The following is a 23,597-nucleotide window of genomic DNA, read 5'->3' on the forward strand; positions in this document are numbered from 1 at the left end:
ACCCTCCACCACCCTCTGTCTTCTACCTTTGAGCCAGTTCTGTACCCAAATGGCTAGTTCTCCCTATATTCCATGAGATCTAATCTTGCTAATCAGTCTCCCATGGGGAACCTTGTCGAACGCCTTACTGAAGTCCATATAGATCACATCTACTGCTCTGCCCTCATCAATCTTCTTTGTTACTTCTTCAAAAAACTCAATCAAGTTTGTGAGACATGATTTCCCACGCACAAAACCATGTTGATTATCCCGAATCAGTCCTTGCCTTTCCAAATACATGTACATCCTGTCCCTCAGGATTTCCTTGAGCAAAACTTCCTCAGCAATAACTTGCTGACTGATGTCAAGTTTGGGTACTGACAGGGCCACTCAGCTTTGAGGTGACATGGTGGCTCAGTGGTTAGCACTGCTGCCTCAGAACGCCAGGAACCATGGTTCAATTCCAGCCTTACTTGACAGGCTGTGTGGAGATTGCATATTCTCCCCTTATCTGTGTGGGTTTCCTCCAGCTGCTCCTGTTTCCTCCCATAGTCCAAAGATATGCAGGTTTGATGGATTATCCATGGGAAATGGAGGGTTACAGGGATAGAGTAGGGAATTGGGTTTGAATGGGATGCTGTTCAGATTTTCAGTACAGACTTGATGGACTGAATGACTTCTTTCACATTGTAGGGATTCTATGATTCTCCTAACCTTATTCTAGCCTTGATTCAAACATGGACAAAAGAGGTGAATTCCAGAGATGATGTTGGAATGACAGCACTTGGTATCAAGGCAACATTTAAATGAGTGTGGTATAAGGAGCCTTAGCAAAGCTGTAATCAATGGATATCAGGTGCAAAATCTCTGCTGATTGGAATCATACCTGGCACATAGGAAGGTGGCTGTGGTTGTTCGAGATCAGTCATGTCAGCTTATCGGGCATCACTGCAGGAGTTCCTCAGGATTGTGTCCTAGGCTCAACAATCTTCAGCTACCTCATCAATGACCTGCCCTTCATCATAAGGTTAGACGTGAGGATGTTTGCCAACGATTACACAATGTTCAGAACCATTCATGACTCCTCAGATACTGAAGCAATCCTTGTTCAAACACAACAAGATCTGAAGAATATCCAGGCTTGGGTTGACAAGTGGCAAGTAACATTTGCACCACACAAATGCCAGACAATGACCGTCACCAATAAGAAACAACCTAACAACCACCCCATGGTATTCAATGGTGTTACCATCACTGATTCCCCAACTCCCCACATCTTTGGGGTTATCATTGACCAGAAACGTAACTGAACCCACCACCTAAACATAGTAGCTACAAAAGCAGGTCAGAGTAACTCACCTCATGATTCCCCAGAGCCTTTCCATCATCTAAAAGGCACAAGTCAGGAGTGTGATGGAATGCTCCCCATTTTCCTGGCTGAGTGCATCTCCAATAACACTCAAGAAGTAATTCTGGATTTAGTGTTGCACAATGCAGCAGACTTGATAAGAAAGCTTAAGGTTAATGAACCCATAGGAGTCAGTGACCATAATATGATAGAATTTACTCTGTAATTTGTCAGGGAGAAGGTGGAATCAGATGTAATAGTATTACAATTGAATAAAGGCAACTACAGAGGTATGAAGGGGGAGCTGACTAGAATTGACTGGGGGAGAAGCCTAGCAGAAAAGACATTGGAATAGCATTAGCAGGAGTTTCTGGGGGTAATTTGAGATACAGCAAAAATTCACCATGAGGAAAAAGAAACTTACTAGAGGGCAGATGAGGCAACCATGGCTGACCAGGGAAGTCAGGGACAGCATAAAAGCAAAAGAGAAAGCATATAATGTGCCAAAGGGCAGTGGAAAGCCTATAAAGACCAACAGAGGACAATGAAGAAAGAAATAAGGAGGGTGAAGATTAAATATGAGGATAAAGATTGCAAGAGTTTCTTTAGATATATAAAGGGCAGAAGAGAGTCAAAAGTGGACACTGAGCCACTGGAAAATGATGCTGGAGAAATAATAATGGGGAACAAAGAAATGGCTGAGGAACTGAACAAGTTGCGTCGGTCTTCATGGTGGAAGACATGAATAATACCCCAAAAATTCAAGAGAGTGAGGGGGAGAACTGGTGGCCATCACCCAGGAGAAGGTGCTCAGAAAAACTGAAAGGTCTGAAAGTGGATAAATCGCCTGGACCAGATGGGCTATGCCCCAGAGTTCTAAGGGAGATAACTGAAGAGATAGTGGAGGTATTAGTACTGATCTTTCAGGAATCACTGGAGTCAGGGAGGCTCCCAGAGCACTGCAAAATAACTAATGTAATCCCCTGATTAAGAATGGATGAAAACAAAAAAATGGAAAATTATAGGCCAATTAGCTTGACCTCAGTGGTTGGTTAAATTTTGGAGTCCATTATGAAAGATAAGATTTCTGAATACTTGGAAGCGCAAGGTAAAAGACAGCAAAGTCAGCATGGCTTAATCAAGGGGAGGGCATGCCTTACAAATCTTTTAGAATCCTTTGCGGAACTAAAAAGCAGGTTAGATCATGGAGAGCCAATGGATGTTATCTATTTGAACTTCTAAAAGGCCTTAATAAGATGCTGCTAAGTAAGATCAGGGCCCATGCTGTTAGAGCATGGGGTCAGCATGGATAGAAGATTGGCTGTCTGGCAGAAGGCAAAGAGTGAGGATAAAAGGGTCCTTCTTAAGACGGCAGCCAGTGACAAGTGGTGTTCCACAAGCTCATTGTTGGGACCACAACTTTTCACTTTATACATTAATGATCTGGATGAAGGAACTGACAGCATTCTGGCTAAGTTTGCAGATGATACAAAGATAGGCGATGGGGCAGAAAGGCTGCAGAAAGATTTGGACAGTGTAGGTCAGTGGAAAAAGAAGTGGCAGATGAAATACAATGTGAGAAAATGTGAGGTCATGCACTTTGGTAGAAAGAATAAAGACATGGACTGTTTTCTAAATGGGGAGAAAATTCAGAAATCTGGTTTTGATTGCTTGAACTCGTTTCAGGAAAACACTGGATTGTTTCAGATTGGGATTTGTGGCTGGTCTGTCTGAACAGTATTTGCTGGCTTGGTGATTGTACTTGTACTTATCCTTGAGGAAAATCTGTTGTAGGACAAGCTCATGTCTCCTGTTTCTGTGATAGGTTCAGTGTAAACCACAATTGTTGTTCTTAAAGACTAAAGAAACCACTTCTCAATACTGTACTGCTTGAGCAGCTATGTCTGCCAATCCCTCAGAGACAACCTTTTGTGACTAGTGACTTGAATACATGTGCAAGAATACTGAATCAACAGACTCTAGAACATGACTCATCCATTTTTTTCCTTCTAGAATAACCTCTGTTAACCAGACAGAGTTTTCCTTTTTTTTAAATGAAATTCTGCAGAGAGAAATCTATTATTTACCTTCGCTGAAGTATATGTGCATTTTGAGGAGAAAGTGAGGGCTGCAGATCAGAGCTGAAAATGTGTTGCTGGAAAAGCGCAGCAGGTCAGGCAGCATCCAGGGAACAGGAGAATCGACGTTTCGGGCATAAGCTCTTCTTCAGGAAGCCCTCCTGAAGAAGGGCTTATGCCCGAAATGTCGATTCTCCTGTTCCCTGGATACTGACTGACCTGCTGCGCTTTTCCAGCAATACATTTTCAGTATATGTGCATTTTAACTAACATATAGAGCGGTAAACTTTTATATTAATATGTTACAATCTGTGAATATTAGCCAATTCTGCATCTTCTGTAATGACACTCTCGGGTGTGGTATGCTGGAAATTGTGCCTGACTATTCCCGGAGTTAACATAAATATGAAACGATCTAATTAAACTACCCAAAACCCCAATTTACCTGACTGCTAGCCCCAAGTTAAAAAAAAAACACGTTTCCTGTACTTAACCAAAAAAAAAACTTTTTATTGTGAACAAATTATTTTTAACCAATAGCAGAAAAGAAACACATTGGTACATGTGTCCCTCTAAAAACTGACCTCCAAAAAGAATAACCATCTTCCCACATGAAGTCAATTTCAACAATGACCTGCCTTCCAGGGCTACCTAAGTCCCACGATTGAATAAATGAACAAATAAAACTTTACCCATTTACAAAAAAAAATCCATATACATTAAAACAGAAACACAAAGACAAGACAAGAGACAAATGTTATGGATGGAGAAAAATCAAAAAATTATCAATGAAGCATAATTTGGCTTGAAGAAGGGCTTATGCCCGTAACGTCGATTCTCCTGTTCCTTGGATGCTGCCTGACTTGCTGCGCTTTTCCAGCAACACATTTTCAGCTCTGATCTCCAGCATCTGCAGCCCTCACTTTCTCTCAAATAATTTGGCACCAGTCCAGATTAGGAGGGAGGGCAGGGGAGTGAACTGTTTGCATCTCTTTACCTCCTTCCCACACCCACCATGAACTCCATAACCACCTAGCCAATATCTCCGGTCAATGAGCTTTCATCAAAAGTATTTTCCTTTTATATCTTTTTTATCAATTAGCAATATACCTACAATGAATGTGCAATAGTTTTGTCACAGTAGTTGAAAGAAATTGTGAACTTGATTTTTTCCACTGGAATACATGGATATTACCACTCTCTGTTAATTGTACAGCAATACCTTGTGTTAATATTTGGTAACTATCAATCTAACTGTTAGATGGATGTTGGCTGAGGGGTGACCTTATAGAGGTTTATAAAATCATGAAGGGCATGGACAGGGTATATAGACAAGGTCTTTTCCTTGAGGTGGGAGAATCCAGAACTAGAGGACATAGATTTAGAGTGAGAGGGGAAAGATTTAAAAGGGACCTAAGGGGCAACTTTTTCACGCAGACGGTAGTGCATTTCTGGAATGAGCAGCCAGAGGAAGTGGTGGAGGCTGGGACAATTACAACGTTTAAAAGGCATCTGGATGGTTATATGAACACGAGGGGTTGAGAGGGATAAGGGCCAAGTGCTAGCAAATGGGACTAGATTAATTTAGGATATCTGGTTGACATGCCCGAGTTAGACCAAAGGGTCTGCTTCCATGTTGTACATTTCTATGACTCTGTGATTCTAGATCTGTTGAATCAAATAAACAGATTTGTGCTGGAGCATCAATTCGTCGGGTTCCCAAAAAAATTTATAAGAATTAAAAGGTTAGCATGGCAAAGTGACATCAGAGTGATATAATGAGTAGTTCATTAAAATTAAATCTGTAGTTAGCTGAATCATTGATTACATCATCATGAATATTCATGTCATGCCAAGGAGTCCATTTGTTCAGTCATTATGAATACCACTGGGATGTTGTGTCACATTGCTTTATTGCATTGACCTGTTTAAGCTGGATTTTGAATGCAATTCAAAAAGCCTATTCCAGAACTTGCTGATTAGCCAATATTAACTTTAAGCTCAATTTTATCAATTGCACCTAAAATCATTAGGTAAGTTTTTTTCATTTTTAAGCTGTGTAGACCAACTGAAGGACAAAATTAGTAATTTCTATTGGTAGCTACGGTAGTGATTTAATTTGAAACCATCTGCGAACAAACAATTTTAATCTACTCTTGAGTTGGAGGCTTGGGACTGGGATAAGTTGGAAAAAGAGGAAATGAGGAAACTGGTAAAAAATTTTTTAAAAAGTGGGCGGCACGGTGGCACAGTGGTTAGCACTGCTGCCTCACAACGCCAGAGACCCGGGTTCAATTCAGGCGACTGACTGTGTGGAGTTTGCACGTTCTCCCCGTGTCTGCGTGGGTTTCCTCCGGGTGCTCCGGTTTCCTTCCATAGTCTAAAGATGTGCAGGTCAGGTGAATTGGCCATGCTAAATTGCCCGTAGTGTTAGGTAAGGGGTAAATGTAGGGGTATGGGTGGGTTGCGCTTCGGCGGGGCGGTGTGGACTTGTTGGGCCAAAGGGCCTGTTTCCACACTGTAAGTAATCTAATCTAATCTAATCTAATTTTAATTTCTCCTTGGGATTCTGATAAAGGAGTCTCTTCATGATGAATATTACACTGGTATTAAAACTCCCACCTATGGTTGTAATTTTGTATGAATATGATAATATTCTGTATTATAAGAGAATATGATCTTGGACTAATGTTTAGATTGCCAAGCAGCAGGTAATAAATGATTTTCTACCAATTGCTTGCATTTCTTACTTTTCTGATTCTAGATTTTAACATTTTTTGACATCAACACCAATTTAAATTAGCTGAACTTAAATTTTTGCAGTGCTTTGTTTTATGTAATTCCTTCATTTTATTACTTTGGTGCCATTATTAAAATATTACTGTGATTTGAAATGCACTTAAAATGAGATTATGATTAAATCAAACACAAGTGAAATTCAAAGTAAAGCCAAATGTTGAGCATTTGTCAGGGCTATCATAAATCTAAACACATCCAGGAAATGACTAATTTCTCAGCAACTTGATTCCACAAATAGGAGATATCCTGAGTAAATTGAATCTAAATCTTAATCAGTGACTTTATTTTGTTGAAATCCAATCCATTTCCAGGTAGTAAGTGGCTTCCTGTCGTATCTCTTTTAGTCACTTTACAATATAAAAACTAGGAGCAGGAGTAGGCCGTTTAGCTCTTTGAGCCTGCTCTGCCACTCAATAACATCATGGCGAATCTTTTCATGGACTCAGCTCCATTTAACCACATCTTCACCATATCTCTTAATTCCTTTATTTTTAAAAAATGTATCTACATTAACTTTAAAATCGATTACTGAAGTAGGGTCAACTACCTCCATGAGCAAGGAATTCCATAGATTAACAACCCTCTGGGTGAAGACGTTCCTTCTCAGTTCAGTTCTAAACCTGCTTCCTCTAATCTTGAGGCCATGCCGTCTTGTCCTCGTCTCACCCACCAGTGGAAACATCTATATCTATTTCTATTTTATCAATTCCCTTCCTAATTTTATATGTTTCTATAAGATCCCTCTTCATGCTTCTGAATTCCAATGAATATAATCCCAATCTACTCAGCCTTTCCTCATAAACCAACCCCCTCAACTCCGGAATCAACCTAGTGAACCTCCTCTGCATCCCCTCCAGTGCCAGTACATCCTTTCTTAAGTAAGGAGACCATATCTGCACACACTATTCCAGATGTGGCCTCACCAGCACCTTGTACAGGTATACCATTACCTCTCTGCTTTTAAACTCAACCCCTTTAGCAATAAAGGACAAAATTCCATTTGCCTTCCTCATTACTTGTTGTACTTGCAGACCAACCTTCCATGATTCATGCACAAGGACACCCAGATCAGCATGCTGCAACTTTTTAGCATTCAAGTAATAATCTATTTTGCTGTTATTCCTACTAAAATGTATGACTTCACATTTACTAACATTGTATTCCATCTACCAGACTTTTGCCCACCCTCTCAATATTCTTCTGCAAAGTTTCACAGTCCTCTGCACACTTTGCTCTGCCACTCATCTTAGTGTCATCGGCAAATTTTGATACTGTACATTTGGTCGCCAACTCCAAATCCTCTATATAAATTGTAAATAATTATGGTCCCAAGACCGATCCCTGATGCACACCACTAGTCACTGATTGCTAGGCAGAATAGCACTCATTTATCCACACTCTATGTTTCCTGTCAATCAACCAATCCTCTATCCACACTAATACTCTACCCCTAACACCATGCATCCTTATCTTATGGAGCAGTCGCATGTGTGGCACCTTGTCAAAGGCTTTTTGGAAATTTGGTAGTAATGTGGTGGCTTATTTACTATAAAATTAAATTCAAGTCAAGTTAAAACTACAGTTATCATTGTTTGCTCTTTCAATTCACTCTTAAAAACCTGTACACGTCTTACAAATTGAAGGACAACCTACAGGTTTATTTTGGCTTACTTGAAAGGTCTGAAACAGAATCCCAATCTAAATTTTAGATTTTCTCTTTCTATGTGAATTAATATTCTGATCATAAAAATAATAGAGAATTTGAGTATGTGATTGCTCCTCCTTTGAAGTGCAAAGTATCTTAAAAAAATCACTTTGTGACAAATGTTAGTTTCACAAAAAAGTCCTTTATTATTTATTCACCTGATAAAAGGGCTTTGAAAGCTTGTGATTTCAAATAAACCTCTTTGCCTTTAACGTGGTGTCATGTGACTTCTGACCTTGTCTATCCCAATCAAACACCGGCACCTCCATCATTAATTTGATCAACTAATACATAAGGAGTACAACACAGCAACTATAAGAGCATAAACAGCTAAACTTTTCTTATTTCTTTTGAAATATGGTTATTTTAACTCATCTTTTTTGAGCATTTTGCTTTAAATTGGAAAGAAAGCATTTGTGCATTCTGTATTTTGCATTTGAAAGGATACCACTGTGGATTAATAGGGCTTGCAAGCAAGAGACCAATTCTTCCTTCATCATCCTATATTTTTCTCCCTTTTTTGCCTAGCATTCTAATTCCTTGTAAGGGTGTTGACTGCACTTTGGTACCAACAAAAGTGGCAGTTGTTCCTACACAAAGCTAGTTTGCAATGTTTGCGCTCACAAAATATCTCAATCCTGTTCTCAACTGATGTATAAACACATGCACCTTCTGGCAAGAATTATTAGATTGTTGTTAATATGTGAACTCTAGTTTTTAAAAATTGATTTGGGATACTATTGTTGTAAAGAGTGAATTGTAAACTCACACTGTGTGTGCACTTTATCTTAAGTAATACATATTCCCCAAATCTAAATTTTTTTTGGTGATTTCAAATTTGTATTTTCACAGACTACCTCAACAATTTTCATGTATAAGGAAATGAAATTTAATCTTGACTTGAATTTACATTAAGATTCAGTGGAACTTCTGATACTGGAAATTACTGTTGTCAATTAAGGCAGATGAACACTTAACTTCTGAGCATTTGACCATCTGATGTACTTCAGTTAACAAATTGATTTAAAAAAAATTAATACCTTTTTTAAAAAAGCAGGCAATGGTATATTAAATCAATATATTGAGTATTAATCTGCTATTACAGACAGCAACAAATTCTATTTTACTTTTGGAGTCAAATTATGGGAACTTGTTGAATTGTCAAAGTTTCCAGTCGAAAATAATTATTTATAAGTGAGGTAGCTTGCAATAAAATAAATATTTCCAATATCTGAAAGATGAAGAATGCCACAGAACTACCAGGAACAGCTAATTTGCTTGTGTTCTTAGTTAGAGAATACCACATAAGCAGAAGTGTGGAGATTACAAAAGAATGTCTAATTTCAGAACACAAGCTATTTGCAAGTTAAATTACTTTTTGAATCCTTTTAAAAAAAATTACAAAACATTTTATCTTCCAGTAAACACTGACAAGCAGTTCAAGGTAACTTGATTTTCTCTTGAACTAGAAATCTGCTTACTATAATGGAACAACTGTCTTTAGTAGTCAGAAATTTGAAATTGTATATTATAGGGGTGGCATAGTGGCTCAGTGATGAGCACTGCTGCCTCACAGCACCAGGGACCCGAGTTTGATTCCAGCCTTGGGCGACTGTCTGTGTGAGGTTGCACATTCTCCCCACATCTGCGCGGGTGCTCTGGTTTCCTTCCACAGTCCAAAGGTGTGCAGGTTAGGTGAATTGGCTATAGTAAGTTGCCTGTAGTGTTCAGGGGTGTGTAGGTTAGGTGCATTAGTCAAGTGAAATGTAGAAATAGGGTGGGGGAATGGGTCTGGGTGGGTTACTTTTTGGAGGGACAGTGTGGACTTGTTGGTCCAAATGGCCTGTTTCCACACTGGAAGAATTCTATGATTTTGAGTTGCTGGATCCGTGATTAATCTCAATCTCTGAATTCCCTACAAAACAAAATATTTTGCATTTCTAATTTTCTGCCTTGTCTTTTTGACCCTAAAGCCCCAGGGTTTTCCATGTCTGTGGCTTGGAGCCTTGCCTTGTGGTGCTTGATAATGGAGTATTTCCATTTATTTTAAAATTTATTTAAACTAATTTTAAAAATGAAGCAATCAGAAACTTATGCTGTCATACAGCCTCCTGATTTCTATTTGCCCTGCAGTGTGAACCTTGACAGGAAGTGCCAGATGATTTGATCACTTTATGGCAACAAAGGGAGCTTAATGCTGAACTCATTTGAAATGCACATGTGCTATGTTCAGCAGATTTCACCAGATAATGATTGGGCAATATGTAAGATTAATGTCAATACTTAAATTGTAGTAGTCCAACTCCTTTTAATAAGTTAACAAACATACACACTTATGAATAATATTTTTGACTGGAAACTTTGACAATTCAACAAGTTGGCATAATCTGACTTCAAAAGTAAAATAGAACTTGTCGCTGTCTGTAATAGCAGATTAATACTCAATGTATTGATTTAATATTCCATTGTCTGCTTTTTAAAAAGAGGCATTAATTTTTTTAAAATCAATTTGTTAACTGCTGTATGAAGTACATCAGATGGTCAAATGCTCAGAAGTTAAGTGTTCATCTGCTTTAATTGACAATGGTAATTTCCAGTCTCAGACGTTCCACTGAATCCTAATGCAAATTCAAGTCAAGAATGAATTTCATTTCCTTATACATGAAAATTGTGGAGGTAGTCTGGTTGGGTTAAGTCAGTTGTTTGTCTGAATGATACTGTTACTGTGTTTAGGAAATCACATGTTTCTGAGAATGTTAGGGATGCATAACATAAATGATAGTCATATTTGATTTATAGTTTTAATTAAGTTGATTTAGACTTACATGTGATCAATTTCCTTGAGCATTAATTGTGACTCAATACAATGCTATTTACTTTGTCTTACAGTTCCAAAGAAACTGCTGGGTGAAACCAACTCTAAACCAACTCATTACAAAGGGATTCACCACCCCAATTTTTCACCACACCCTAAACCGTATGATCCTAACATTATAGGTGATGGTGTCTTCTCCCATGATGTGCTACCCTTTATAACAGAAGTGTCTTTACCAGGTATGTCATTTTCCATTATTTTATAAGGAAATATTAATAGATGACCTCTGGAAAGCTGCCAATTTAACCTATTTAAAAAAAAATGCTTTTTGTTAATTTTTTGTCATTGCAAAAGCTTATTAGTCCAGAGGCCCATGAGGGGTAAGAGTTTCAGGTCTGGTGACAGGGAAGTGGGGATTGCTGAGTCCCAGTAATGGCATGTGTATTGGGTCAAAGGTGTAGATGAGGTATTGGGTCAGGGTTTGGGATTTGTAAGGGGTCTTGAAGAGATGTAGTTGAAAGTGTGTGAGATTAGATATGGGGTGGGTTGTTCTATTGAATGGTTAGCCAGAAGTTAGACGCGGTATTTAATAATAATAATTCTAATTCTTCCTGAGTAACCAATTACTTAACTGCTACAAAATCAGACAAATACTGTGATTTAAATGGATACCATTTTGTCCATTCAGAACCATTTGTAATAGAGTCAATTTTCATGAAGGAAACCTGTGCCTATGTCATCTGTTGCTACAATTGAATTGAAAGAGATGAATGCAGGGCACTCTATCCACAAATATTGGGTCAGAGGTTTCTATGAAATTGCAATCTCATGCAGATTGCCACTCTGCTCTTTTTTTTTAACAAAGTGCTCAATATTTCTGATAGATTCTCATCAGAGCTCCTTCAGAAATACAGAGTCTTAATTTCATTCTGACAGGTCTAACATTGTATAGAACAGCTGGGGAAGGCAAACCACATGCCCTTTCGCAATAGTAAGTGACTATGTTCTGTAATTTAAATGTCCAATATCACAGCCACTTTGACAGCTATGAGGTAAGTGTTTAGTGTAAAAGGGTGTCAGGTGGGTCAGGGCAGCATGCCCAGGTATGTTAGGCGTCAACAAAAACAGAAATTGCTGGAAAAGCTTAGCAGGTCTGGCAGTATGTGGAGAAAAATCAGTTAACATTTTGGATCCAGTGATCCTTCTTTAGAACTCTCAGAAAGTCAGGTGTTAGTTAAGTAAAATGTGGGTAAGTTGGTTTGCCAGGGAACAATGGGCATATATGTCTTGAAGTGTTTTGCACAGGTCACTGAAAATGAGATATATTGGGCTAGATTAGACTAAATTCCCTACAGCGTGGAAACAGGCCCTTCGGCCCAACAAGTCCACACTGACCCTCCGAAGAGTAACCCACCCAGACCCACCTCCCTCTGCATAATGCACTATGGGCAATTTAACATGGCCAATTCACTGGACTTACACATCTTTGGACTGTGGGAGGAAACCGGAGCACCCGGAGGAAACCCATGCTGTCACAGGGAGATTGTGCAAACTCCACCCAGACAGGCGCCTGAGGCTGGAATCAAACCTGGTGCTGTGAGGCAGCAGTGCTAACCACTGAGCCACGGTGCCGCTGTCTGGTCTAAGGGAGGATGGGGGCTATCAGATCCAACGGCAGGGTAGGTGGTGGGGTGGGGGAGAATACTGGGCCTAATGGTGGGGAATGGGGATGTCCGTAAGGTTCCTGGGATGGGGTAGGTGTGAAAGATCTGGTAACAGGAAAGGGGGCTGCCGAGTCCAGGTGTTAGGGGATGTGTCGGTCCAAGGGGGAGATGAGGTTTTGGGTGAGGGTGTGAGAACTGTAAGTGGTCTCAGGTGTAGATGGGAGCATATGAGATTAGATTGGGTTTGGGATGTTCAATTGAATGCTTAATCAGAAGTTAAACTAGGCATTTAATAACATTTTTAACTTCCGGAGTAACTGTTAATTAACTGCAGCAAAACCCTCTGAAACACGCATTTAAATGGATACTATTGGAGACTTCAGGCTAAGTGAAATTGCTCAGCAGAGTCATAAAGTCAGAGAGATCTTAAATTTCTTAAGTAGTTCCTTTGAAGTTCTTTATAATGGGGATTCGCAGGATCCATGTGTGCAAGTCTCAACTACATGACAGAAACTATTTTCTGGCCATTGAAAATCTAATGTCTTTTTATTTTCAGCAATCAAGAAGTTTCACATCTAGTGGGCACTTGAGCAGCCTTTCGCTATTGGTGCAGCTGTTTAGAAAAAAAGTATCAAACTCAATCCCAGTTATTTGGGAGAGGCTGCGATGTTCAAACAAAACTTTAATGGAAACATTAAAATGATTATCTGAAGATAATTCAGTGTTTCACATAATCAGTGACATAATGTGTATTTTATTTGAACAAGACAATACAAATTTCAGCTACTGAGAAAAGAACAAAAGGTTGAATATTAAAGAAGAACAAATAGAACAAAGAGGAGATGGCACAGAAGACTGGATTCCTCCCAACCATCTCATTCAGCCATGTTTGATTATCAAACACAATGCATTCATAATATGGTTGTACATGCTCTTCTCACCTGGTACCTTGTATACCATTTTACAGTGTGGAGGCACTCAGATTTCTCATTTGGTCTCCATCGCTATTTCATGCATGGCTAGGGGAGGCCTATGCCACTTGGATAGCCCAATAACCGTTGGTATATCCGTTATTGTCAGGCACGAAGGGAATCGGGCCCTCATTTGTGCACAGGACACTACAAAATAATACTTCCCCCTTAACTTTTTCCTGTAGCTTCTTAAACAAAATCCCCCTGACCCCAATTAACTTCTCACTATTGGCCAGGTCCACCAATATGCTAAACTTACCTTGAAACTGGCTCCTTAACCTTCACTTCTTTACAGACGGCCAAGAACTCCAGCATTGGCCATCAATTGAATGTGACATTGCTGCAAATACAGAGCTGTCACCAATCAGATTGGAATCATAAACATTAATAGAGTTATAGAGTTTATAGTCAGAACATGTGCAGAGATATAAGATATGGCATTGGATATGTAGTTTTGTGTGCACACATACGTGTTCATAATAAATGTACCTTTTGGCAGACGTAGGAATCGGAGGATAATTGTGATTATGTAACATCTAATTGGGACACCATATTGAAGTCATAAATTCTATTCCTATTTTGATGTAACGTTGATTAAATACTCATATTTACAGTTATTAGAATTTTCAGGTGTTTGGCAAGTGGAGTTGGATAGGTCATATGATGGATGAGTGGCTGACAAAACTGAAGCTGGTATTCTATTGTGCAACTATTATCATGCAGTATATGAAGTGTGCAAAGACAACTTCCATTGCAAGGAGTTCACAGAGGAATGTATAGTGGAAAGGTTGACAGGATATAGATGCAGATATATGATCTTAAATTTATAAATAGATAACCAGACATCATCGCAGCTTTCAAAGTATCCATTATTATTAACATTTTGAACATTGTTCATAATCCGTATGTGTCTCTGTCATATATTTTTCAAACCACATTCTTGAAGATAGTGCATAAATTTGTTTGCAATCTCCAAAAATTAGATTTTGTTTCTCACATACAACTCTAAGCAAGTTACTAACATATGGGTCTCCACAAACATTGCTGTTTGCTATCAAATTTCACCTCAGAATATTTTATTATCTGTAATTGGTGGCTTAACTACCTTATCACAAACTTTGGCAGTACTCTCTCTATCTACCATTCTGTGGCTTCTTTATGACTATCTAGACTCTTATCCAACCTCATCTATGTGGCAGACAGTGCTGAAGTATTAATGTCACTGGACTAACAATCCAGATCCCCAGGCTTAACAGTGTAATCACTACACTACTCAGGAGAATTCATAAAAATGTTTTTACCTAGTGACAGGTTTTACCTAATCACTGTCAATTGTTCCAAAAACCCATTAGGATTAGTAGTGTCCTTTCGGGAGTCTGGCATTCTTACCTGGTCTCGTCTACATGTGACTCTAGACCTACAGCAATCTGGTTGACTCCTAATTGCCTCTGTAAGTTGGGAGGTTCATGATCCTGTGAGTAAAACAGCAATGAGGTAGTTTTGATTTAGGATAGTGTGTGACGTGGAAGGACACTTGCAGATGTTGGGGCTTCCATGCAGCTTTCTAGGTAGTAAAGGTTGCAGGTTTCATAGGTGAACTTGCAGGAGGCTTGGTGAGTTATTGCAGTGTATCTTGTAGATTATGCACACTGCTGCCATTGTGCATTCGTGGAAATAGATTTTCAATGGGAGTGCTAATCAATTGGGCTATTTTGTCCTGGATTGTGTCAAGTTTAGTGAGTATCACTGAAAGAGCACACAGTTTGTCAAAGCTTTTTGCTTTGCTCTCCAGGACAATTCACAAGAATACCAATGTAAAGGGAGAACAATATTTATACTGCATGAGAGAAAGTGCTGATTGGTTGTCAAATTAACTCTGATTGGTAGAGGAAACAACTTTGACAAAATGTCATTTTTCAACTATACTCAAGTTCCTAAGTGTTAGATCTGCACTCATTTAGGCAAGTGGAGAGCATTCCATTATTTATTGATGATTATCATACATAGATGGCTATTACTTTCACTGTTCCCCTCAAGATAAAACCCTTTCTCTCAGTTTTACCAAAAGCTTTCATAATTTCAAAGAGTTTTATTTAGTCACACCTCAGCAGTCTAGATTGTGCTATTTGATGGCCTTCTGTCTCCAAGCTTTCCTGTGCTTGTTATGCACTGAACTGTTGGGAGGATAGACACGTGGGAAACCCCATTGTTAGGAATTTTTGATGCCATCCTGACTACTGGTCTTGTGCGGGCTGGATAGATCTCTTGGTACCCCTGAGAAACAGCATCAGTGTCTTGGCCTAATGTCTGATCCTGCTAACTCATGCATAGTTACAATAGGAATGAATTAGAAGGACTGGAGATCATTGCCTCCATCGTATCTAATTTTATTTTAAGAAGTGAAATGTAGTGAGATTAATTTCAGGTCTTTTGTAACAACCAAGTGAATGGTTTTTAACCACAAACACATTAGGATTTCTTGGTTAACTTGTTTTAAAAGATTTCAAAATTTAACAGCTGGAGGCAAACTGGGAAGCTGCAGATAACATCTCAATGCTTCTTTTACAGAAGCATTGGCAAACCTCAGCAAATTTCAATTAAATTATTAACATCCCTTATCTATAACTTGAGAGGAAGTTATATCTTGTCTTGGATAAATATAATAAAAGAGCCTTTGAAGTAGCAATAAAATCCATCAGCTCTGCCTTTTAGTTATGGCAAAGTAGTGAACAATGGTTTAATGTGCCTGGTCTAAAGTCTAGAAAAAGTTAGTATTTTTTACACTGGAATCTCACATGGTGGATTGCTGCCCATACATACACCTGTACATCTGTGCTGTCTTTTCCTATATGACTTGGTTATTGTTTGAAATTTTTTCATTAAGTACATTGTGACTTTATGATTTTCACATGAATAAGAATGTTTTGTAGCATTGTCTTGAACACTTTGTACTATATAATACTTAACTTGATGCTTTGCTGTATTTATGCAGAAGAAAAGAAGAAAGAAAGATCAGCTTCTGATTACCCAATAGATGCCAAGCCATTACCAGACCCAGTGGATAAGATTGACAAACAACTTGTTGAAACAAGGGGCATTAGGACAGAGATGGCATTATTAAGCAACCTTTTGGAAACCTATTCTTATATCATAGGTAGGTCAATAATTCCATTTTGTTTTATTACTTAGTGTAAAAAATAATATGGTGGTGGAAAAAACTTTCCTTAAAGGTAAAGAGTATTCTATATAATAATGAAGAAAATTCAAGCAGAATTAAGAAAGTAGAGCTTAATATTTGAAATCTTGGTCAGGAAAAGGATTCCACGAAAGTTTTCAATGAGGAGGGAGATGTAGAAAGGTAAAGACTCCATGGAAGGCATTGTAGAGATTCAGCTTTATGGCAAATGACAGTTTTGCTGTCAGTGGTAACATCAGCCAATGAGATTGTGAGAGGCCCAATCAGAAAAATTAAAGAGTTTGGTGGTTAGAGTTGAGTTTGGAAGAAATCGGAGCTGTTATGGTCAAGGCTGTGTATGGCTGAATTTATATCTTTTTTGTGTGTGTCTATGTGTGTGAACATGGGTCCGGTGAGGACCACTTAGGGAACCAACATGGTCTGTCTGAATGATTCCTAAGAGATGGTTGATCAGCTATTTAAACCAGGTATTTTCTGAAATGTTAGGATGGCATGTTGCAATAAGATATCAGGTATATGTTTTAGGATCCCTTAGAGAAATTGGGTTGCCCTGAATAGAGAAAATACTGAATTGCACCAGTCAGGTTTTCTAGGTATCAAAATGGCCTTGCAAGTAGCTGCCACTGAAACGATGGTCTTTTAAGAAGTTTAAAAATAAGTCAGAAAGAATTGAACATTCACATTCAGAACCAGATATCTTGAGTAAACAAAAAATATTTGAATCTGAAGTATATGTAACAGATTTTATTGATGGACGGTAGTGATCAGTTATTTTAATTTCTGTATATTTCTCTCTCTGAAGAACTATTGAAAATCATGCACTTTATACATCATATTTTGCCAATACTTCAGCCGGCCAATATTTCACTCTTTGCAATCCTGGACCATCACTCAATCATTGGTCATTACCACAGCTCACATAGACACAATTGGTGTTCATTCACCATTCGCAGCATTGACTCCTGCCAGGTCGCTGCCTGTACAGGGCCCCTTGCACCTTCCTTAATGATCAACAAATGCACTCTGGGACAAAATTTGCCCAGAACTCTGATTAACTTCAATAAGCAGCCCACAGGGATGGCTGAGAAAACCTTTGCAGTTGTCTTTCCAGTTCCTCGATAAATCAGATACAATTCCCCTGACTGCTGCTGATCCAAAAGGAGAGACAATTGCCCTCTCCCTGAAGTGTTACTGGACAGGTCCTGTTATGGACCAGGCTAGAACCCCTCAAAGCATTTTAAGAAGATAACTCAGACCTTAACCTTTCTCGTAGTTTCAAGTAGATGGAAGGTGGATATGCCAGGAGTGAAGCAGCTGGTCAAACCTATTGGCTTCAAGTAAAACAGAATTTCTTTACACACAATCAAAGGAAACACAAACAAAATAAAACAGAATTTAGAACAACAACAATTTGAAAACCTGACCAACATGATATCCTGGCAACTTAACAAAAAGCTATTCCAATTTCCTACTGCATCCTATAAATACACCACTTGGCAAAAAGTTAAATTCAAACACAGGTTTTTACAGGAGAGACAGAGATTGAAGAGAGAATCAGCTGGGGATCATTTTCTGAAGCATGGTGCCTTGTTTCACTCCAGCAGTCTCTCTGGATCTCCAACTAAAACCAAATCAACTAGAAAGATCCCTGAATTGGGAGAACTGGCCACTCCCCTTTCATTGTGCAAGTGTTTTTAAAATAAACCCGAAAAGCCATTTTCCCTGATTGTTGCCTTAGGCAGTATCTGTTAGCCTTTTCCCAGACAAGTTGGAACCTCTGCCTTTTACAACCCTTTTTGAAAGAAATCGAGGAAAACAAAACGTTGTTAAAGGAACAGCATCATCACATTCCTCTGATGATAAATATTCCAAACTGATGTCTGACTATGACCAAGACCCTGTATTATGCATGAACTCATCCCATGACTGACAGTACTGGGAGTCCCAAACAATCATGGTCCCTCCCTTGTCTGGACTGAAGACTACCCCACCCCCTTACAGGCAGCAGTGCATTTCTGCATAGGAAGCTGCCACATGCTGCAGGTGTTAGATTGACATTTCCTTTTGCTGTACAACAAGACACCCATGTCCCCAGACCGATCCCTATAGCCAAGCATGGCCAGCAGACTATATGTCTGTGCAAAAGAACACATCACTGTAACAGTACTGATAACCTTTGGCTCTAGCTGATGTGCTAGCACACAAAGGCAGATATGCAAGCATGGCAGTATGCTGTAAGTGTGCAAGTGCTAAGAGAACAAACAAGCACCCCTGAGAAACAGCCTGATTGAATCCCTGAGCTGGATGCCTGTTTCTATGTGGAAAGTGTCCTGCTACAGCTTTTCACTGCCAGTTACTGATGCACCTTGCAATTCAAGTCATGCTTACTGAATGGTTTGCAGGTGAATCATAATGGTCATAAGACAAAAGCTGGATGTCAATATCTGTGGTGCCTGTGGATCATGCCCTGAGGTGTTGTTTGTTTCTACATCAGATCAGAGCTAGTGGCAAGCTGAAGTCATTGCTACATACATTGGTTTCCATATTGAGATTTTTCGACATCTGGATAGTTTAGCACATTTAGTAAGAGAGGAAGTAGAATATTAATGAGATAAGTTGGGCTGCTTACGAGACATTTCACAAGCACTTTGTTTTCAAAATAATATGAATATATGTATTCTAAGCAGTTTCTCACATGCCATTATTGTTGGAGTGTTACTTGATACTGAAGTTAGTGTAGATTGGATGAATGGTCATAGAAGGGCCATGAGTTTTCATGGAGAATATGAAGGGTCATTGGGCTTGTGAGTGCAATGATTTGACATGGGGAATGGTGTGGGTTGAGTTGGTATGTGTACATGAAAGTGGCAAGGGAATTGGAGGGAGGGGGATTGAATGATGGAACGTGCAGCATGAGGGCTGGAGGTCTGAAAATGTAATTAAGTATATGGGACAGAGAACAGCATTTTAACAAGTCCACCTCAGCATGACATTTCCAATCTGCTTTTAGGGGCAGCGGATCTGACCCTATCCTCCTCACCCAGCGTGAACATTGTTTGTGAATGTGTTTTATGCCAAGACGGGTCTACTGAATAAGTAAATGTCCCAACTTGGACTACCAACCCTATAGCAAAACTATGGCTGTTAATGCTGTCTCTCTCATGCTGAACACTGCCAGGCTAATGGAGCATTTCCATAATTTTCTATTTTTATTCAGTTTTGTGGGAAAATTGGCTATTAGAGGCTTGTCTACTTAGGAGAACTATAAAAACGTTGGGAATTATAGCTCTGGAAATATTGAAGAAAATACAAATGCAGTATTATTTACCTGGTACCTGTGGTTTAAGGGGATGAATGTTCAGAAATCAAAGAGGGCTGCTTCTGATGGAAGCAGAGCTTTTGGGGCTGGTTTATGTTCCCTTTATTCATTCATGGGACAAGGGCATCACTGGCCAGGCAACATTTATTGCCCGTTCCTAATTCAAATTTCAGTTAAGAATCAACCACATTGCTGTGGGTCTGGTGTCACATTTAGGCCAAACCAGTTTCCTTCCCTAAAGGACATTAGTGAACCTGATGGGTTTTTCTTGACAATCGACTGTGGTTTCATGGTCATTACTAAACTCTTCATTCCAGATTTTTTTTTAAATTGAAAGTGTATTCCACCATCTGTCATAGCAGGATTTGAACCCGGGTTCCCAGAACATTACCTATATCTCTGGATTAAAGGTCTAGTGATAGTACCACTAAACCATCACCTCTTCCTGCTTGTACTGCCTTGTACTGTTTTTGATTATTTTGCTTATGATATAATAAGGTTATAAGTTAATATTGGGGCATGGGGAACTGTCACAACAATTTTTTTATTGATGCTTTTTGCTGGAGTATGTTGACAATGGTTTTGATTAAAAGTAAAATGACAGTGAAAAAGTAAATTGACAAAACTTTGCATGTAAAAGCGCAGCAGGTCAGGCAGCATCCAAGAAGCAGGAGAATCGAGAATAAGCTTGAAGAAGGGCTTATGCCCGAAACGTCGATTCTCTTGCTCCTTGGATGCTGCCTGACCTGCTGCGCTTTTCCAGCAACACATTTTTCAGCTCTGATCTCCAGCATCTGCAGTCCTCACTTTCTCCGAGTAAAACTTTCCATGTGACTATAACTTGCTGAAACTGATCCTTGAAAACAAATTATGGCTATAGCACAGGTGCCAAACATATTAAATGTAATGAGGATTTTTATTTGCATTTAAAATTATTGTAATGTTATCAGCTAGGAATAGACTGCCAATGTGCAGAACACACCAATTGTGCAAAAGCTGCAATAACATCAGACTTCTGTTAGCCTGGGGTCCTTCAGGGTGATCTGAGTCAATTTTAAATCTGCACGCCCAGTGGAAAAGGTACAGACAGGTGGTGAGGATGTTGCACTGCATTCCTGGCTGTCAAAACCTTTCCCCTCTGCCCCCATCCCCCTGCTCTATCATTTCAGCTCAGATCACGGTTCTTTTGTTCCCTCAGTCAGGTGGAGACCTACTTTACATTCAAAAGTCATAATAACTAAAACACTTGGGAGGCCTGCAAGGGGCCAGACATTACAACAAGACCTGGAGGTTCACAGCAGGGAGGCAAAGGCTGGATAATCAACAGTGTGCTCAGCATGTAATAGTATTTTAACAAGTGGATGTTGGCTATAACAGTGCCTGGATTTTTCAGTCATCAGTGGTGACGCTGCTCCCTTGAACAATCAATAAGAAACAAAAAAAATTGAACACAGCTTGTCCAACTATTTCATATTTACTAAGATAGTCAATACACAATCTATAACAATTCCTAAAGGAACTAAAATTAGGTTGCACTTTGTATTTTGGTGCTGATGTGGTACAAGAACCTTCAGAATATATTTTATACAAAAGCATTGCTTAATATAGTACAGATATGTCCATCTGCAAGCAGTAGTTAATAATTAAATATACTGTTTTGTCAAGCTGCATACCTTGTGGAATTGTAAACTGATTATATCTAACCATATGTTAGTGGATATTTATTCGTATTATAGTTATTTTTTCCTTTCTCTGAAGTCAATCTTGGAAATATAACTTAGAACTAAAAGATAGGTAACTACAGATTGATTTCCTATTTTGAATAATTGTCTGATGGCAGGGTATCCACAGAAAAAAAATCACAGACTTTTGGATTATAGTGCACGGTTTTGGGCCCCATATTTCAGGAAGGATGTACTGGCCTGAGATTGTGTTCAGAGGAGGTTCATGGGAATGGTCCCAGGAATGAAAAGCTTAATGTATGAGGAACGTTTCAGGACTCTGGGTCTATACTCAATGCAGTTTAAAAGGATGAGGGGCTATCTGATTGAAGGTCTGGACAGAGTGGATGTTGGGAAGATGTTTCCATTGGTAGGAGAGACTAGGACCTGAGGGCGCAGTCTTAGAGTAATAGGAAGACCTTTTAGAATGGAAATAAGGAGAAACGTCTTCAGCCAGAGTGTGTACTGCTATGAACTTCTGTTCCTATATTTCATCGTCTTATGGTAATCTCACAAGTTGTTTTGAAGACCTGAAAGTTTGTTAGTAATTCTTTTTATTCCAACGGATATGTTTTTGGAGCATGTCATTCAGTAGTCATGAAAAGAAATATTGAAGTTTTAATTTATTTTTCAGCATAAGTAAAGCTGGCAAAAAAGATGAAGCCTGAAATATGCATTAAGCGTCACTTAAAGTTAATGTTTATTTTTAGCCATTACTTCATTAGAAGGTGTTGTTCCTTTTACTGCTGCTTAGCTTTGAATAGTAATAGTACAGATAAAAACAGTGGGTGGAAAGCTGTAAATGCCCTCCCACTGGCATCTGACCTCTTCCATGTCCATGCATTAACCAGGCCCTTTAATCAATTTCAAATGGTAACTGAATGAAAGCAAACCTATTGGAGAATTTACAAATAGCTGGGCTAACCAGTCTGTATATCACAAAATTTGCCTGGGTTTGACCTGTAGCTTCAGCAAGAAAAGCATGTAATGTAAACGAAACAAATTTGAACTTAAAATGTCTGCACACAGAAAATACTGTTTAATTAAATATGTTCAATTATATTTCCTTACATATGAACTTTGTTGTACCTTTTAATATAAAGTAAATGAATATGCTTCCTGAGTTTAATTTCTGTCTTGTGATACTTAAGGATCATGTTGGTTACAGGCTATAGAATAAATTTAGGTTCAAGCAGTTAAAGTTTAACAAGGCAGCATGGCAAGACACTTGGCTACAAAGAGGAGAATTTCATTTTGATTGATGAATTTTACATGTGTTAAATATTAACTACTATAAATAATGAAACTGAAGTTTATCTGTAGAAACCAACCCTATCACTTAGGTTACCATTGATTTAAATGAAAGGATAATTTGAAAATACTCGTAACAACAGTGAGTCAATAAATTTGTCAACAAGAGTGACAGCATAGGCTTCAGTGAACGGCCAAATAAGTAAAAGTTTTATCTGACCAATAACTTGAAGGGTACATAAGCCTTTTGGCAAACATGGAAGGGTTGGCGCCAATTGTAGCTCACAATTAAGAAGGATAGACGACTTTTGAACCGTTAAGAAGTTATTACTTTTTTGTATTAAGTGGTGGAATTTGTATTATGCCATTGAAAATGATAGGAATTCCTGAGCTGCTTGAATTAGGTCAGAATGGATGAGAGCTCAGGGAGAATGGAGGGTGGAATTTTAATGAACATTTAAAATGAAAGAATTTAAAGATACACACTTTAACAATTGTTTTGAAGACCATTAGCAGCTGAAACAGTTGTTATTTCTCAGTTATTATCAATCAGAGGACATTTTAATAAAAATATTTACAAGTCATTTGGGAGTACTAGAAACATTTCAGTCATAACTTTAGCAGAAACAGATATAACTATAAAAAATAAAAAAGGAAGAATGTGATCTGATCTGCCATCGATAGTTGGGCTTTTAATCCTTAGAGTATTCAATACTGATGAGCTGATATTTATATTGGTTCTCATAGTATA

The 23,597-nt window shown here is 38.7% G+C and overlaps 1 protein-coding gene across 6 annotated transcripts in view; it reads left to right on the forward strand.

The window, feature by feature from the left end:
• The window catches only part of LOC122544059 (protein eva-1 homolog A-like), a 369,991-nt gene that overhangs the window by 344,051 nt on the left and 2,343 nt on the right, over positions 1 to 23,597 (forward strand). For all 6 annotated transcript variants that reach the window (XM_043683056.1, XM_043683074.1, XM_043683068.1 and 3 more), the window contains 2 exons: positions 10,799 to 10,963; positions 16,352 to 16,513. In XM_043683056.1, coding sequence (XP_043538991.1) covers positions 10,799 to 10,963; positions 16,352 to 16,513 — 327 coding nt within the window. The remainder of the gene's footprint in view (positions 1 to 10,798; positions 10,964 to 16,351; positions 16,514 to 23,597) is intronic.

Source organism: Chiloscyllium plagiosum, chromosome 3, assembly GCF_004010195.1.
Source record: "Chiloscyllium plagiosum isolate BGI_BamShark_2017 chromosome 3, ASM401019v2, whole genome shotgun sequence".
NCBI classification, from domain to species: Eukaryota; Metazoa; Chordata; class Chondrichthyes; order Orectolobiformes; family Hemiscylliidae; genus Chiloscyllium; species Chiloscyllium plagiosum.